Below are 16,418 nucleotides of genomic sequence, written 5' to 3' on the forward strand. Positions count from 1 at the left end.
CAAAAAGAGACGACTTAGATCCTCCCTCTGGATTCATATGTCAGGTAAACGAGTGTCTATCAATTTAAAGAGAAAACGGATAAGAGAGATGTTCTCAACACAAGAAATGCCACTTGAGACCAAGATGTTTTAGGAGTAATGCCCATGCGCTGCAGCTGCGACTTCCCTTACTGGACGGTCCCACCATCGGGGAGCTGAAATTAGAACCCAGCCCTATGCCATCGACCCAATAAATACTAGCGGAGGGCCTGGCGAACCTGTGAAATGTATGCTCCATAAAGGTCCCTGTGGACCCGGTAGGCGCAAAACAACTGACAGCTGACGTTGGACTACATCTTGCTGCAAATAGCCCTGTTATCGCGTTGTTGTGTGGTACTTTGTCCACAGACAACACATTTGAGGGGAATTCGAGACAAAGCCCAGCCGCCTGGTACTCACGGCGAATACGCACGGTTCATATCTTGAACTTTAATTTATCTACACAGAACACAAGTTGTATCGAGTCGACATACCGAAAAAGGTCTTAGTATGAGTCCGCTATGACTTAGAATGTACTAAAATAGTGGAGCATTGAGAAACATGTAGGCTGTGCTTGCTACCGAATCACGGACCGGGCTCTTCTGACTAGCGGCTGAAGCCTAAGAATTCCGTCTGCAATGCAAGCCTTATTTTTAGGTGACGCGAAAGCATCCGACTATCGACGGAGACATTGAGATTATACGATAGGAAGATATTAGGAGGGGCTGGTTGTGATATGAAACGAACGGACGCAAACATGGCACCATACAATTTATATCAAAGATTTTTGTTTAAACATTCAATAATCAATACCCCTGGGAGCGAGCGCGTTCTCGGAATCTAGCCTGCAAGCGAGAGCTTTTAATTTGTTCATAGGATTTTATTATTCATTATTAGAGCGATCGTAAATTGAAACAAATCAGCCACCAAAAAGCAAACGCGCATAAATCATAACACGTTAATTCAAACAACTTCCTTCGGAACGACTGGTGATTGCGAGTCCTGCACAGATTTCTCGCTCTCCGGAGTCTTCGATTTGCCCGAAGACCCCGCAGTTTTTGACGCTCCCGTCGCTCCCGACGAAGTAAATGCCGATGGTAGAGTACTGAGGATTTTTGGTGCGTAGTGTATCGCCAGCGCCCTAATCGCTGGCGCGGAAGCACAGATCAGAGTGAGGTTCAATTCGATACTAACGAAGAAAGAAAAGTTCAGAGTTAGTCTTGAGATTGTCCGTTGATACTCCTCACGTGCGGATGATTTTCTTTTAACAAAAACACTTACATTGTCCACGCATCAATCATCAAAGCAGAGCTAGCCTTGCTACTGTAGTTTTGAAATTCATCGATGGCCCATAATCTGAAGCCGCTGGCGACACAAGCACTGCATTTAAGGGACACCAATTAGTAAATAGGAAACAATTAGAGGTTTTCGACGGTGTGATTCTTACACTGCGCCCAAAGAAAAGGTAATGACGGCTATGATCTTCTCCCTCGGATATAACTGTAACTGGAAAACCATGGGCATAGGAATAATCCAAATGGCTACATCGGTCAAGATGTAGACAGACCCAAACACCAACATCGGAATTCGAGGATTAACCTTGTCCGGGTGCTCGAAAAAATGATTCCAGTAATCAATCGGCCTGTAAGACAAACAATGGGTAAAGATTGCTGCAACCGAGTTTGCGATTGTGATAGATCCTGTTCCGTAAACTGCCCATTGTACGTAGTTCAATGTTGCTACACGGTAGTAAAAGAGTAATAGCGAGATTTTGATAAGTCCCATGATGAAGGGATATATAATCGTGAGCACAAGGTAGACCTGTTAGTAGAGAAATGGGATGTTAGCTATTCCTGTACTTCAGAACCTAGTATCTGGGATCCTCATACCTTGTAGCCCTCTTTCATCTGGTCCCACGTCCTATCATAATAAGCTTGGTATGTTCCGCCTTCGGGCTTCGTGTTAGTTCAATATTTTTGCTGCGATGAAGATCTAGCTTACTTATTTTGCTGTGGTAGACCGACACTGCCCCGTATATGATAGTCAAGACCTAGAACTAGTTAGTTACCCCAATTGATGAAATTCTGATTCCGGGGTAGTGGTTAACTTACAAAACCCACGAGTGCCAACCAATCAAAAGATCGTATACCACCCGCTACTTTATGGCGAGACCACAGTCTCAACCCAACCGCTAAGGATGTCATGACCGTAAATACAGAAAAAAGCGGGACGATAATGGGGATGTTTTTCGGATGCGGGAGATGGGGCACGAGGTCGGCGAGAAATTTTATAACGCTAGGCGCAATGGTTTGCCCACCGAACTTCTTGTAGAGGGGCACCACGTCTGAAGGGTTTGTACCAAAGGCTTCATTCAAATCTTCTGGTGTGGGTCTGAATGCGTGTTCACGGATGAACTTGCCCCAGATTTCGAGGAGTTGACCGAGTATCATATCTGGATATTTCGGAGATGCAGCACCGATCCAGGCCGCCGCACTAAGGGCGTCTTTGAGCTGCTTGTCGGTAAGCTGGGACCCCGACATTGTGACGTAGGAATTAGTTTTTTCGAAGTAGAGAATTCTAAAGAATTTCGAGAGGAAATCAAGACAGTGTGGATGGGTGAGAAAAGGAAAAGGAACGTGGACCAAGAACTTGGTGCCCGTGTAAATTTTATATATACATCGGTGTATAGCACACATATGTACTAAGGACTCGCTGAATATGTATTTTTTATGTACTACGCTTGCATCAGGCATTCGTGCCGAACTCAAACTCATATGATCAGGCAAATATTAAACCTAAACAACCTGAACTCAGAATCCAGGCCTCTAGTTGTGGATATATATCTCCGTGAAAAAGAGGAAGTTCGGATGAGTTTGTCGCACACCTGCAGGAGCTGACCCCAAGACCATGCAAGTGCCACCATCTCCAACACAACCAAGTTTGGGTGGGGCCTACGGCTGGAGTTCCATTTAAAGAATCCTGCTGCTCCAATTTTGCCTTTGCTTTGTTGTATGTTGAACTACATAGTTAAGTCTAAATTCAATTCCCTGAGCAGCAAATTCAACTTTCGAGCTTCGCACATCGACAAAATGTGGCACCTTAGACCACAAAGTCTCTTTCGGGGCCTTCTTTTTCTTTCTCTCGCGTCGACAACGTATCAAGAAAAGATCGCCCGCATTCTTAATACTATACTCGGCATAGTACCTGTGCAAGGTAATGGTGGGGCGATAAAACGGGACATGGGGGGAGTCGATTCCGCCGGGGGCACTTTCTGGCTTCGCGACACACCGGCGAACCAAGTGCTGAAGAAGTTGAAGAGGCAGGCCGAGCCAAGTACCTGCGACTGTTATGAACCCCAGACGGAATTGTATGCTCTGAAAACTCCCGAACCGTATATGGCAATAGCGTTCGGTGAATGTACCATCAGCGCCTCAACATCGAATCTCTGTCCTACGGATTTCCTCTGCGCCTGTCAATATAACGGAACTAGCATCTGCTTACCGACAGCAATACGGACTACTACGGACTGCGGCAACCCATACCTTGGCCCTACGACCTACCCGCCAACGAATTTTACTTGGTCACTGAGCTCTCCCCTCCCCGACTTTGCTTACCCAACTGAACAGTGCGGAGGGACACTTGCCGCAGCGGCTACATTATGTAAGAAATTTTTATTCCTCTACAATAGCCGAAATCGCACATACTAACCTATTTCCGAATGCGAAGCGTGGAGTACTATACAAACCAGATGTCCTGCATCACAGTCCTGCGTTTGCCAAACTGCATCGCGCTTTTCGAGGTGTATAGACACTACCGACATTCCTGCTACTGGGGCCCCTACCGACTGTCTTACATGCAAATATGAGTTCAACTATAACCTCCCTCCCCCCTCTGCGACGGCTAGACTTGGTGGCCAATGCGGCGGTAAATGCTGGACTGGGCCGACGAATTGCCCCACTAGTGCAACCTGCTTTACGGAAACGAGTCCAATACCTGGTGGATATGCAGAGTGTGCCCTCACAAATCCTTCGCAGAGGTTGAAGGTAAGACAAGAAGGCCACGAGGTCTTTGATGTTAATCTCCCTGCAAGAGTACAGGCAATCGCAACGCCTATCTACTTTTAGGGCTGAGCCTGGTGGATTTCTTTTTGTATATTATCTAGGGATTTGGTTATCTGCTTTATTGATGTATTAATGATTGTGTCGAATATCATAATTTATCTAATCGTGAGATAACTTGCGCTGGCGGAGCTGTGTTCTCTGCCGTGTAGTTGCATTCATGATGTGATAGGTCGCAGAGCGCTGGCGGGCACCAGAACAGGTAAACATGTGGAAAAGCCAATGGCGACGTTTGCCAGTCTGACAAGACAGAGTGGAGCACGAGTGGAGAAACAGCTCCGTGGCTGGACGGAGCCTTACCAGGGACTACACGTGCAAGCTGAATTGGTGGGGCGGGTTCTGCATGGCATGGCATTTCTGCCACATTCCTACTGAATTTGGCAGGTCGAAGAGCACGACGGACAGCAGGCGGTGTTTTGACCAGGTTTCCCGATATTTTGTCATCGACATGCGCATATGCTGCTGGACGAGAGTTAATTTTAATAGAGCTTGTTGAAATTCGGCGAGCTGTGGGATTTTCACTGGCGCTGCCTAACACAGGTGAAATTGCCAGGGTTTCTTCCCAAAAAGGCAATCCAGGACAAACGTTGCATGGTTTGACCCTGGACAAACAAAACGTGGCTTTATTGTGACCGATGTTGCATCTCGCTTCGACACGATATCGCTTCGCGAATTCGTGTCGTGTTCGTTTCGTCACAGCGAATCCGGCCAGGCCTCGAGCGCCTCTTCATTTATCATTTTCGACCACTCCGATTATCACAAACTCGATTGCCAATTAACAGCCATCTGATATTAGCGTCAGTAGAATAGCTAAAGGTTGCTACTGTGTATAATAGGATAAGTTAATGTTGAAGATTTTAACTAGTTGTCGGGGGACGTGACAAGCTATAGGTTATCTGGATAAGGAAAGAAGTTCAAGCGGTCCACGAAAAGTATATTCGTGTGGTTGTTGCATTTTGCTCCGCGTGTGTAAGTACTTCGGTAAGTATTTAAGTATGTATTATATCAGCCTCATAGAGTATGCGGTATATGAAAATTAAAGATCGCTAGTCTGCATGGCGCTAGTCTGCAGGCGCTCAACTACAAATTGAAAAGGATGTTCTGGCTGGCCAGCCTGCAGCTAGTGCCCTGTTATCAGTCTCGTAACGATCTGTTACAAGGTTCTTGAAGCCAAAGCCATAAAAATATGAGTTGATAGCCGCCTAACTGTTCTTGACTATTCTATACGCCATGCAGGGTTTTTAAACTTTTGGGGGATAAGTTTTGCCAGACCAATTCTTAGCGCTTTTGTAACCAATATCCACAGGGTATAGAATGGTTCGAGCATAATTATACATGTTGAATGTATATATAAACGGGCCATTGGATACCCAGGCTGCCGTTCCGAACGGTCAGTTGACATCATGGCAGACGAAAGCTCGGAGTTTATGCAAAAAAAGTAACAATTCTTCCCCACTAGGCTTACAATGGGTATTTTGTGCGTTTTAAAATATTGCGAGTTACAGTAACAGTAGCCTCGAGTTTAGGCGCTCTTTAGGCGGAGGCTGTTTAGACGAGGGAATGTTCGTAGATAAAAATATACACTTTAGCTATATCTTTTACTATATATCTCAATGTTACTGCGTAGTATGTGTAAGTCTAGTCCTCTCGGGCACTTTCACATTGACGCATCTCGGCGAAAGTAAATGAGAAGGCATACGAATAGGCTTATAATAACCACCATTCAAGCTCCATTGCTAAAACCAATTCAATCTAAGCAAAGCTGCGCCGCATTCGAACGCGCGGGAGAAAGTTACGGATATATGTAGATCTAAATATGGGAGTTAGGACAGGGTCAAGCTGATCTTACGTATGCAGTATACGCAAGGTAAATCTACCTTATTTCAACGGGCCTCCAGAATTGATTTACAAACCCTGTTTTAAAAATATATACATACTTGTTCGAGAAGGTGTTTCCCTTACGTAGAATTAGCTGTATCATTCGAGGAGGAGAAGTTTGGATATACATAAGCCGTTTAGGTAGGTTTATAACGTCTTCCCTTGTGGATCCTCCGAGTTTGGGTCTCGGAGTATCGTGCACAGTTAATAACTGTTAAACCTTAGATCATATCGTTGGTATGGATTCTTAAGTAGTCTTAAGGGATTAGACCTGAGTCTCCAGAGTATATTGGAAGGATGCCAATGGCCCCGTATACATGTAGAAGCTCTGCTGTTGCAGTTTTCGACTACTTATGTAGACGGTGCTCTAATAGCTTACGAAACTGATAATAACCATATGATAATTTAATATACACAATGAACCACTAGCTAAAAGATTCCAAACATACCAATGCTGAAATTGACTGACTTACCATTTTGTCCTTAATAGATTGGTGAGGTTTACGTAGCCTCGTGGAGGCTGGTCTACGACATCGATCGGATTTACCCACCCTTTCGATTAATGAATTTTAGAGTTTTGTGACAACCCTCTAGATCTTCCCCCCCCCTCGTGGCATCCGGGTACGAGACCACTCTAAATCTAAATCCCATGCCTTTGTACAGTTGTGACATCCGGGTACAAAAGCACTCCAAATCCGAAACTAATGTACACCCCACTGTATACGTATATAGCCCGCATAGAAACACCAAAATTCAATTTACAAGCCCGCAAGCAAATTTTTTTCTTCTCCGTGCTTTTGTGACATACACTAGTAATGATTATGAATAGACGTGTATATGTACACGAGCTTTGCAGCCATCATCGATCTAAGCTAGGTATCATCCAGTAGAATATCTGGAGCCTCGGGAGCTCGCCCTGGATATGCAAACCCCAAAAATCATAAGTTTTTCCAATTGTACTCCCCGATACCCGGTGCCCAAGGTGTTATTTGGCCTAGGGCACTAGACCCCGTGGGAGAAGCGAGACCAGCAATACCGGAATTTCAAGATTCTTGCATCGCGGGGGCACTATCATTTCGATATGGAAACTACTTGTTTGAAGCCCAGAAATGAGTGTGCAGAGACCTTAATCTTGTGTGCATCCGAGTGGCCCTATTCTGAAACTATTAGGGGTCGACGCTGGCATCGACAGCCATGTGATAGAGTCTGATTGGCCTTGTAAGTGATGTCTTTGTCTCTGGTAAGACGAAGTGGCCAAACCTGCAGCTGATGGACATATACAACTAGCGGCCAATGAAGTAGTGGCATCCCCATGATATTCACAGAGATATCCCACAAGATATTTAGGGGTTGCGTTTTCGGTACGATCTATAGGAAAGTGATTTGGACGTGAAATAGGTCCATCCTATGATTTTGTATCTATACATTTCAAGTTCAGTGCTCGCAATCCAAGCCGGAGGTCGATCTTTTCGAAATTTCTAGGTCATTGGTTTCTATATCGCGATGTTTGAAAAACCAAAGACTCAACATATGTACGGTGCCGCCGCTGCTGCCATAGTGAGGAACCAAACTAGTGGCAATATGGTAAATGGCAGTCGTGGCAGCGATCAAGACGTGCGGTGCAGCTACTTGTGTAGGCTATATGTGGGATACGTCGACTGGCCTTGCTGCGTTAGCCTCAAATGAGACCACAACCTGCATCCTAATACCCGAGATGTTAATTTTCAGGCTGCAGATGTTTATTATACTATCGGAAGGTTATAACATATTAGGAATCACTCCGATTATCGACGAAACCTCGAGTCCTAAACGGAAGCCCTGATATTAATAGGGTCCTAAGGTAATTTGTATCATGAATCTCGAGATAGATTCGCAAAGGCGAAGCAAATCGCATTGGGGTAATCTTTACGTACCCTGGCTAGAATTTAGTGATACAGTCTGAATGACATTGAGTATTGTATCTTTCTCGCGTAAGTGATTGCGCTTATAATTACTTACCGGTATGTTTACTTCGGTTTCGAAGTTTCCAGAATACTGAGCCCGGGGAGCATATATTACCGCAGCTATGTATATACGTAGGAAAAATGAGCACTGAGGTTTTTTTAGAAGAGTCAATTCACTCGAAGGCTGCCTCTGACCAGCCGAGGCAACTAACATGCCTTAATTAAATGCTTTATAAAACGGCTTGTATGGTCCGAGAATGGTCATCGACGCTCTTGAAACCTCCGCGCGGCACTCGTCAAATAGCCATATTTTCAGTTCTAACTAGGACACGGGCCGTACCGTCTCGAAATTTTTATAACGGCTATTAATTTATCAATATTCCGGCAGTCTAGCTATTATAAATATCTGGGTATCGATGACTGCGTGTATTTAGTATAGTTCTAGTCAATATTGTTGGTGTCAATAAAATAACACATCCAGCTCATTGCTTGGTCGATACGGCTGTAAATTGACCAAATCACAACAGGCCCGGCCTGGTTTAGTTTACGGCCTGGTTTAGTTTAAGGCCGGTCACTGATATCAATAGCCTGGTCACTGAGGACGTATTGATTCTCAGGATCCATGCGCCTGATCAAATCCTGGCGTACAAGTGCAGTCCAAGTGTCTGTTCGAGATAAGGAAAACAAGTCATCTGACAGCACAACCCTCCAGACGAGAGTTCGAATTTGAGTCCTGTACACTCGTGTTTTTTGCCTCCTACAATGCGAGACCCTATACGTCTACCGGCATAATATTAGATAAACAATTACCAACGCAAACCTGCAGGCGGCAGGCTGCACTACGAGCATCATGCACAGCTGCCATGAAAAAAACTTGGCATTCTCCAGACTACGTATGTAATGTATGGTTATCGATAAGTCCACCCCTGGTCCGCATATACGCACATGGGATTTCTTGCCTGCTTGCTGCTTGCTGCACCATGCATTCAGAACTTTGCGGTATTGGGATTCCACCGGAAGGAAGCAGGTCGAGATGCCGGAGTTTTGAGGAATGTTACACGGGTGGCTTGATGGCCTGGAATAGGAGCCTGGAACTTTGGACTTCGTCGTTGAGAAAGAGCCTATCTACCGGTCGTGTGATAGAGAGCGTTTCTGTGATCTTAAGTTGTGAAACGGTTGTGAGTGAACGTGTTGATTTATCTGGAGAGAGATATAAATTTGCTCCACTAGACGTCTACGGTTTCAATGCACGTACACACTTACTCCAAGGAGCCTTTTGCCCTTCGTCATATGGACAGAGAAATGTAACGTTATACATAGTGGCATTTAGGTGTTTACTTAATGAAATATCAAAATACACTAGGAACTATATAAAGCTTTAATATTGGGAGCCTATAGGACTTGGGTCCAAGCGCAAGATCCTAAGAGTTAGGAAACAGCGGTAGGCCAAACTTTGGAGATGTTGTCCCGTTTTCTCGATAATTGCAAAGCTTCATGATATCAATAAGGAGACGGCAATTTGGTTCGCGGCCCTTGAGATCAAGGACCATTGACATTGGATATACAATCCGTTTACGCTACTGTGGATCGAAACATGCACATTGAAACTAAATCGACGATGTTGTTATTACCGTTGGTAATAAGTTGCTCTTCATGCATAAACTCAATTTAACCCGCCTGAGAAGGTATCTCTCGAGGCAGACGAACCGAATATCCGAACTTCAAAAATGTTTATCTATTGATTTGAATCGCTCGAGATGTTAAGTAATTGCGCGAGATTAGGACTTCTATCACCGTAACTACAAGGAAGCCGCTCCGAGTAGATCCCGCTCCGTCTATAGTCTGGTCTCGAAGTCCGGAATTAACCCCATTAAGTAGATGACGAGTGGCCTCCAGAAAGTTATTTGGTGTACCAGTACTGTCGATGTTTTGGTTCTGCGGGTAGGGTTCCGCGATATACCTAAAGATAAGAGCTAGTACTGAGCCGAAGGTCTAGACTTCAATTTTCAGAGCCTCTCACACCACTTTCTTTGAAAAATCCTCGTACTTCTTGCCTCAAGGGGTTAGGTGAGGTCCAGACTGCTGATGGCACTTGTTTAGCGTCGTCGTTCGCAGGGTGGATGCTAGTAATGTTTACCTTGGAGATTTCTCTTTGGATTATGGAGTATTTACTACACACATGTATCGTGTCGAAGAGGTGTGAGCATTTCTTTGAATTTAAACCATATTAGGTTAAAACGGTCTTTGTATGCGGGACCTTGTTCGGCCATGAAAGCCATTCGGCTTCCCATCTGTCACCATCGAGTTCATCGACGTCGGTAGATTTAGCCCCAAAGATCGCAGGTGTTTTCCCTTGATGGGTTTGAGGGTGTGGAGAACAAGGAACAAGGGATCTATCTCACAAAACACATTCCAACCACCAAGGATTTCAAGAACTACCATTCGTCAGGTTTCTAAATGAAGAAAAAAAAAAATTTTTTGCCATCGGTTAAGCGATTGAAACGTTTTTTTTTCTTCAACGAGTTCGAGAACGTGAAAATTTAGAAAGGGTCCGGCCGATCGATCGAGGTTCCGAGGTCGCCAGCCTAAAAACCGTTGGGAACCACATGAACCGGATGTCACGTATGTATGTTCAAATATAGAACCTGAGAGTCGAACGACCCAAGGCTCCGTAGATGACTCCAGATCGTCACATGCTTTACATTAGCCAGCAGAGGAAAGGAAAAGGGAACATGGTACCCTTGTGCCCCATCTTTCCTATAACAATACCCAGCATACGTTTCGTCTTCAGCCCTGTCGCTGGTTGAACACTCTCACGCTGTCCTAGGAAACTTTAGGTATTTTCTCCTCACTTGGGAGCCCAACAAGGGTGTGGCCATCGACGCCCATGCTGTCGACGTGGGTCCGTGGGTCAAAAGGACCAAGTTTCTGTGATCGGAATGCGAAAGTGGGCCAGACTTTTTGAGGTCTGATTCCTCTAGCTTCATGCACGTTTTCTGCAACTATCACACCCACCTGTTCAAAAGCCTGAAAGCTTGGCTAACTGGAGTTCCCGAATCGAATGTCGATCTCAAGCATAAACGGGACGTCGAAACGGCTTCATCCTCCATTGCCGCTTTGCTGCCAAAAAAACATCGGGTTCTGATGCATGATGTTAGCGAAATTCGAGCTGGATCAAGTTCCATATATTTCGTTATTCGCAAGATGGTGTGAGTGATATATTTACAAACGAGTAGTTAAAAGCAACCGAGCTCGTGTTTGAGATGCTCGACAGGAACTCGTACTATCATGACAATCGCACATTTGACAGCTCTTAGCTCCCCAGCTCCGAACCTAAGCTAGAGCTCATAAGCTCTCTCACACCTTTTTCTCTGCCAGCTTAAGCCCCAAACCAACTGATATAATTGAATTGCGCAGCCTTATGAAACAGTTGGAGATATTTGATAGAGATTAACATTCATAGTCGAGGACTCGCTTATAGCCTGCTCGGTGCTCTCCCGTTCGACTATGCCGATCCCTCGGTATAACAGAACCATGTTAACCTAGTAATCTCAATGCAACCAACTCTAGAAAACCGACAAGCTTCTCAGTAGCTTGAGCATTGGTCATCTGCCGCCTCAAAGAGGATACTTAATGGTTAAAAGATCTAGCGTGTGATAAGTTTGACGATTCTTTGCATAAAATACATAGACGCCATCCAATTATATAGGAGAGGTTTGATCTTTAGCTCGAATGTGATTTGTATCAGCCTGTAGAGCTTCGATCCACCAGATCACTCTAGTTTCTAGCTATGAGACCGCTTTTAGGTTTATGGTAACCCTCATGATCGACCTTACATTGTATTGGCTATGTGCATGCGTCTGTGCGCGTTAGGTTAAGTGATCGCAATAGAATTTTTAGTGGCTGGTACTTTAAACAAATCCAGGAGATCTTAAAGTAAAAAATTGCTTACTGCATATATTACTCTTGAGCAATATGTCCGCCAGAGAAAAGATAGGGTCAGCTCCAAATATCAGGCGAGGCTACCAAAGGCGGAGGTAAGGAGTGTTTGGTTCAACCCATCGAAGCTTCGGACTTGGCGGTGAGAAAGGGTATGGTGAGCTGTGGCGGTTAAGCTTGAGCTTCGCTAAACACCGCCAGTTGAGACTAGAGCATTGTCGAAAGCAAGAAAAAAAAAAAAAAAAAAAAAAATTTGACACTATGAATTGTAACGATCACATCAGACTTACATCCATGATTTTGAATCACCTATTTTTGACAAATAGAAGCTGCTGGTGCAAACACCTGCTTGCCTGGCCATCGGCTAGACAAGCGTCAGGTTATACGTGACCTACCTAATTCACCACATCCATCGAATCAGGATGCAAGGGCAAAGACTCTTAGGCAGGATCCTAACAGTTTAGACGATGCCCAGGCCAAGCAGAGAATAGAAGGGAGACATGAGTAATCAGGCTCTAAGCCAAATTAGGGGAATCTAGAGGACTCTCGCCTTCGGCAGTCTACAGGAAGACAGTCACTTCCAATTGCCCTTCGAGATGGTGCTAGACTCCACTCGAAAGCACGAAAAGACGAGATTGAGCGGAGTTCGACTCGGCATCTGAGGTAGGATCCATAGCTCAGAGGAAAAGAATTTGGGCACGGCACGATGTGACTCGGATAAATGGTGAGACGGGATTGACCAGTCGGCCGGAGCGTGGGGATAAACTCGTACGTATACGGAGTTGTCATAGCCGTCTCATTCGTCGAAAAGCCCGAGAGGAAGCCGAAAATTCTCGTCAACGTCGTCGGATTTGAAATCCACTTCTCGCGCAATAGCTTTTTTTTTTTTTTTTTTCTCTAAGTTCTCTCCACACGTACGCACACCACCACGCACGGGCTGTCCAGTCCGGTGGGATTCTGGAGTAATTATCTTCGGACGGGATGAGAATTACCCGACGTTTGGATTTCCCGGGGCAGATGTGTATATTATCAGAATCTATTATATGAGCCGTTGAACTTACGCCAGGGGGCCGAGGCCAACCTCACAGTTTATGCAAAACTAAGTCATGCTTGACTTCGTCCCGTGTGTGGAAAATGTAAACACGATGGTGATGCCTACCGAACGAGCAAGCCATCGCATTGAACAATTGGGCCTATGATATCCATTTTCATGTCGAGTCAAGGTGTCCGCAAGTGATCAGGTGGGGAAACGAGAGCGCAAGTTGAAGCGGATCCCACAAGGGTTGCCTGTGGTTGGGAGGGAGCGAAGAGCTGCCAAAACCACAGCAAAGACGACAAGGAAGAAGAGGAGCAACACAACCTGCGTGTCGTGATGCTACTCGTCCAAAAAAGTTTTCCAGGTTTACAAGCGAAGCGGAACTCGACGTTTTCTCCCTCTTGTGCTTCGAGTTCCTCATTCATGTACGGACGGACACAAGGGCCACTGTAAAAGGCAAAAAAGCACGTCGGCTTACAGACTACATATACATTGCATATATGCACAGCTAACTGGCCAGAAATCAGGGGAGAGGAAGAACAGGCATCTGTCGTCTGTTTTTTCTCCTTGCCCCGCTCGAGAGCTGTGTGAAAAACAAGAATACAGGTAGGCTTGCAGTCGTGAGATGCCCGAAAGAAGAAAGAAAAAAATACCACATATGCGCGACGTGAAGTTTTTTCTGATTCGTTCGAACCGAGGAGGAGAGCTCTTGTAACGTGACTTTTGCATTTGATTCGTTTCTTGGTCTTCTATTAAAGAATTCTAGACATTTTTCTTCTTCGGGATGTCGACAAGGAAATCTTCTAGTTCTTGCAGGGAACTAACAAAGACACTGGTATTGTGTAGCCGTATGATGTTGGACGATGCGGAGAAGATCGGATTGAAGGGGAAAACGGTGACACAAGTGCCCATTGTAAAGGTTTTCCCATCCTTCTGAAAGTTTCCCTCCATGGTCGCTAAACTGGAGCATATCAATGAATCTTATAGACACCTTTCAGGCGAATAGCAAATATACCGCCTGCAATGCATCTCTTTGAGGCGGGAAGATGGTTAAACTCAAATATTGCAACACCATCAACACCATCACCAGATTTCATTTTTCAACGAGTAAAAATGAAGCGGCAAAACTCTGCACCCAATTGCAAGTAAAGCCCTACTTTGCCGTCTTTTCCTCATGCAAATCATACCGAAATAGACGGAAGGCGCGGGATGACCTTTTGACAGCCGCACCTGTTTCTCCCACACACACCTCCACATTGGTATGTATGCTTTCTGATCTCCTTCATGCACACAATTGTTGCTTTTTTGCTTTGCAGGCTCCTCCAGACTTATATTGTGCCGCCTGTAAGGCAAATTGATAACAGGCAAGCAAAGTACCTGGGGAGAAGCTTTTTACCCCAGTGTCTCACCCAATGATCTAGAAGGAAGCTCACGCCATCATCATCATCATCATCATCACAAAGTTTGAGGTTGCGCGGCCAAACCTTTAAGACAAGATATCCCCACGTTTTCGTCAAACGAGAAAATTTTTACCCTTCGGAGATGCGGAGGAGCACGTTCGTCGTCTTGCGACTGACAGGTGCCTGTCCCGTATACCCTGTGGAGCCCGCCGATGAAGGAAAACCTAGGCATGAGCAGCCTGTTAGCTACAGAAAAGGTACGGGATCTTAGAGTGGGGGGAGAATATCATGATAAAGCTTCGTAAACTTAAACTTTTATTATTGGATGTAAGGTAAGCAGATATCGAATAAAACTTTTATTCGTCGGCTTCGCGATGTAGGCATGAAAGCGGATCACAGGATAAGAGTCGAAAGAAGCCGAGTATGTATTCTAGGTTTACAAAATTTTCGGATCTCATGAGAATTGAAGTCCAATAGAAAGCTTTGAAAGCCGAGAAAACTCAAGTCATCGTATAGAAACCTGTTGATGTTTTTTCATACATGTGGAATCAGAATGTTGAACCCATACAGATACTACCATCGTTTCCGCCGAAAAAATATACACTAGAACGCCGTTGATTTGAAGAATACCCCCCAAAAATCAGGTATCATAGCCAATAGCAAAAGACTTCCAAGCGAGAAGTAAAAACAAAAATAAGGATCGGTTTTCAGTCGTTACAATCGTATCATTCATAAAAATACTGGAGATTGTTTTTTTGTTTGTGGGAAACAAGAATAGAAATAGAATCTGAGAAAGAGGAATTTTTCCATTTTTAAAACAGGAACATATTTGGCTTTCTACCGGATCCAAGCACTTTGGACCAGTAAAGAAAGGCTAAGCTAATTACAAGAGGTGAATTTTTGGTGAGAGATTTCGCTAAATATAACTTCCCAATAAGATAATGAAAAACAAGAATACACTTATAAACGCCGTTTGAGTTTCGAAGGGAAGGATACTCCCGCAAGTAATCAATCCTGAGACAAGGAAGAAGAGGAGATATCCGTTTGAAGATTTTGCGCCGGGTGAGAAAGAAGAAAACTGAGCCGTCCGTGGTATGCGGTTGAAGGAAAGAAGTAACGCCGGGTTTAATAAAACCCATACCCAGGATAAAAATTGGTAAGAATAAACGCCGAAGAGTCCAGGTGTGCTAATGGCAAGGAAAGAGACCAGGAGATATCCTTAAAGTAATGGAATAGTAGACATAGGGAAATGTGGTTGTTATTGAAGGATTGTAAATGGTCCAAAAGGATGATTAAAAGTATTTCCGAGGAAAGGATATTTGTGAAGGAATGTAGAAGAAAGATGGAGAAGAGGAAGGCTATGGTGGGGAGAAGAATTACTGTTTCGAATCTTCATCGTCCTCTGGGAAATCGCCATAAAGTTCATCGAAGCTTGGGAAGCTGACATATTGTCCTTCCGACTTCGACAGGCATGGTAGCTGTCGTTCAGAACCAAAGGGGAAGTGGCATCCTTCGGATGGTGATGAAGATGGAGTAGAAGTAGGAGTGTTGACAGAAAAGGACGAAGGAGTCGGCAAGGCTGACGTATTCGTCATTGACGATAATGTGGGCGAGTTTGGAGAGCTGGATACTCGGGCCAAATACGCAACTGCTGACCTGGAGGGACTTCGACACCTGTCCCGGCCAGACTGTTGCAGCGAAGAGCACTGAGCTGTGACGCAAGGAGGGATCACTGAAGGTGGTGTCAGTGGTGGCCTTCGCTTTGCGGCAGCAGAGCTGATGACTGGAGTTGGTAATGAGATAAACATTTTGTTGTGTGTATATATGGACGATCTATGGAAGAACTCCGGTCCAATCTATGGTGTATCAACAGGAAATCAAGGTCGGAGACACAAGCGATAGCCTTCGAAGATATATAATCCACTGATTTGATGTCTAATACGCCGAATGTCGGAAACCTTGAAGCCTTTTCTGGGAGCGTAGATAAGATCGTCAGGTTGGGTCCTGAAATGGTAAGATGTCCACAGAGAAGGCGCGCAGAGTGGTTGTTTATATTCGTTTGCAGTTGGACGTCGGAATGAAAATG

General features: G+C 44.8%; 3 protein-coding genes across 3 annotated transcripts; 1 reads left to right on the top strand and 2 right to left on the bottom strand.

The window, feature by feature from the left end:
• Positions 1-981: 981 nt before the first annotated feature.
• DFL_007745 (uncharacterized protein) lies at positions 982-2,558 on the bottom strand (the record flags this gene model as incomplete). The annotated part of the gene is made up of 6 exons (XM_067637375.1): positions 982-1,207; positions 1,300-1,398; positions 1,466-1,839; positions 1,908-1,966; positions 2,020-2,068; positions 2,130-2,558. The coding sequence occupies 6 exons, from the start codon at positions 2,556-2,558 to the stop codon at positions 982-984; spliced, it is 1,236 nt and encodes a 411-aa protein (XP_067488898.1).
• Positions 2,559-3,257: 699 nt separating this feature from the next.
• On the top strand, positions 3,258-4,142 carry DFL_007746 (uncharacterized protein; the record flags this gene model as incomplete). The annotated part of the gene is made up of 2 exons (XM_067637376.1): positions 3,258-3,678; positions 3,745-4,142. 2 exons carry the CDS (start codon positions 3,258-3,260, stop codon positions 4,140-4,142), a joined length of 819 nt encoding a protein of 272 aa, XP_067488899.1.
• Positions 4,143-15,708: 11,566 nt separating this feature from the next.
• DFL_007747 (uncharacterized protein) lies at positions 15,709-16,140 on the bottom strand (the record flags this gene model as incomplete). The annotated part of the gene is made up of 1 exon (XM_067637377.1): positions 15,709-16,140. One exon carries the CDS (start codon positions 16,138-16,140, stop codon positions 15,709-15,711), a length of 432 nt encoding a protein of 143 aa, XP_067488900.1.
• Positions 16,141-16,418: the final 278 nt, after the last annotated feature.

This window comes from Arthrobotrys flagrans (genome assembly GCF_004000055.1).
Source record: "Arthrobotrys flagrans strain CBS H-5679 chromosome Unknown unitig_8, whole genome shotgun sequence".
NCBI classification, from domain to species: domain Eukaryota; kingdom Fungi; phylum Ascomycota; class Orbiliomycetes; order Orbiliales; family Orbiliaceae; genus Arthrobotrys; species Arthrobotrys flagrans.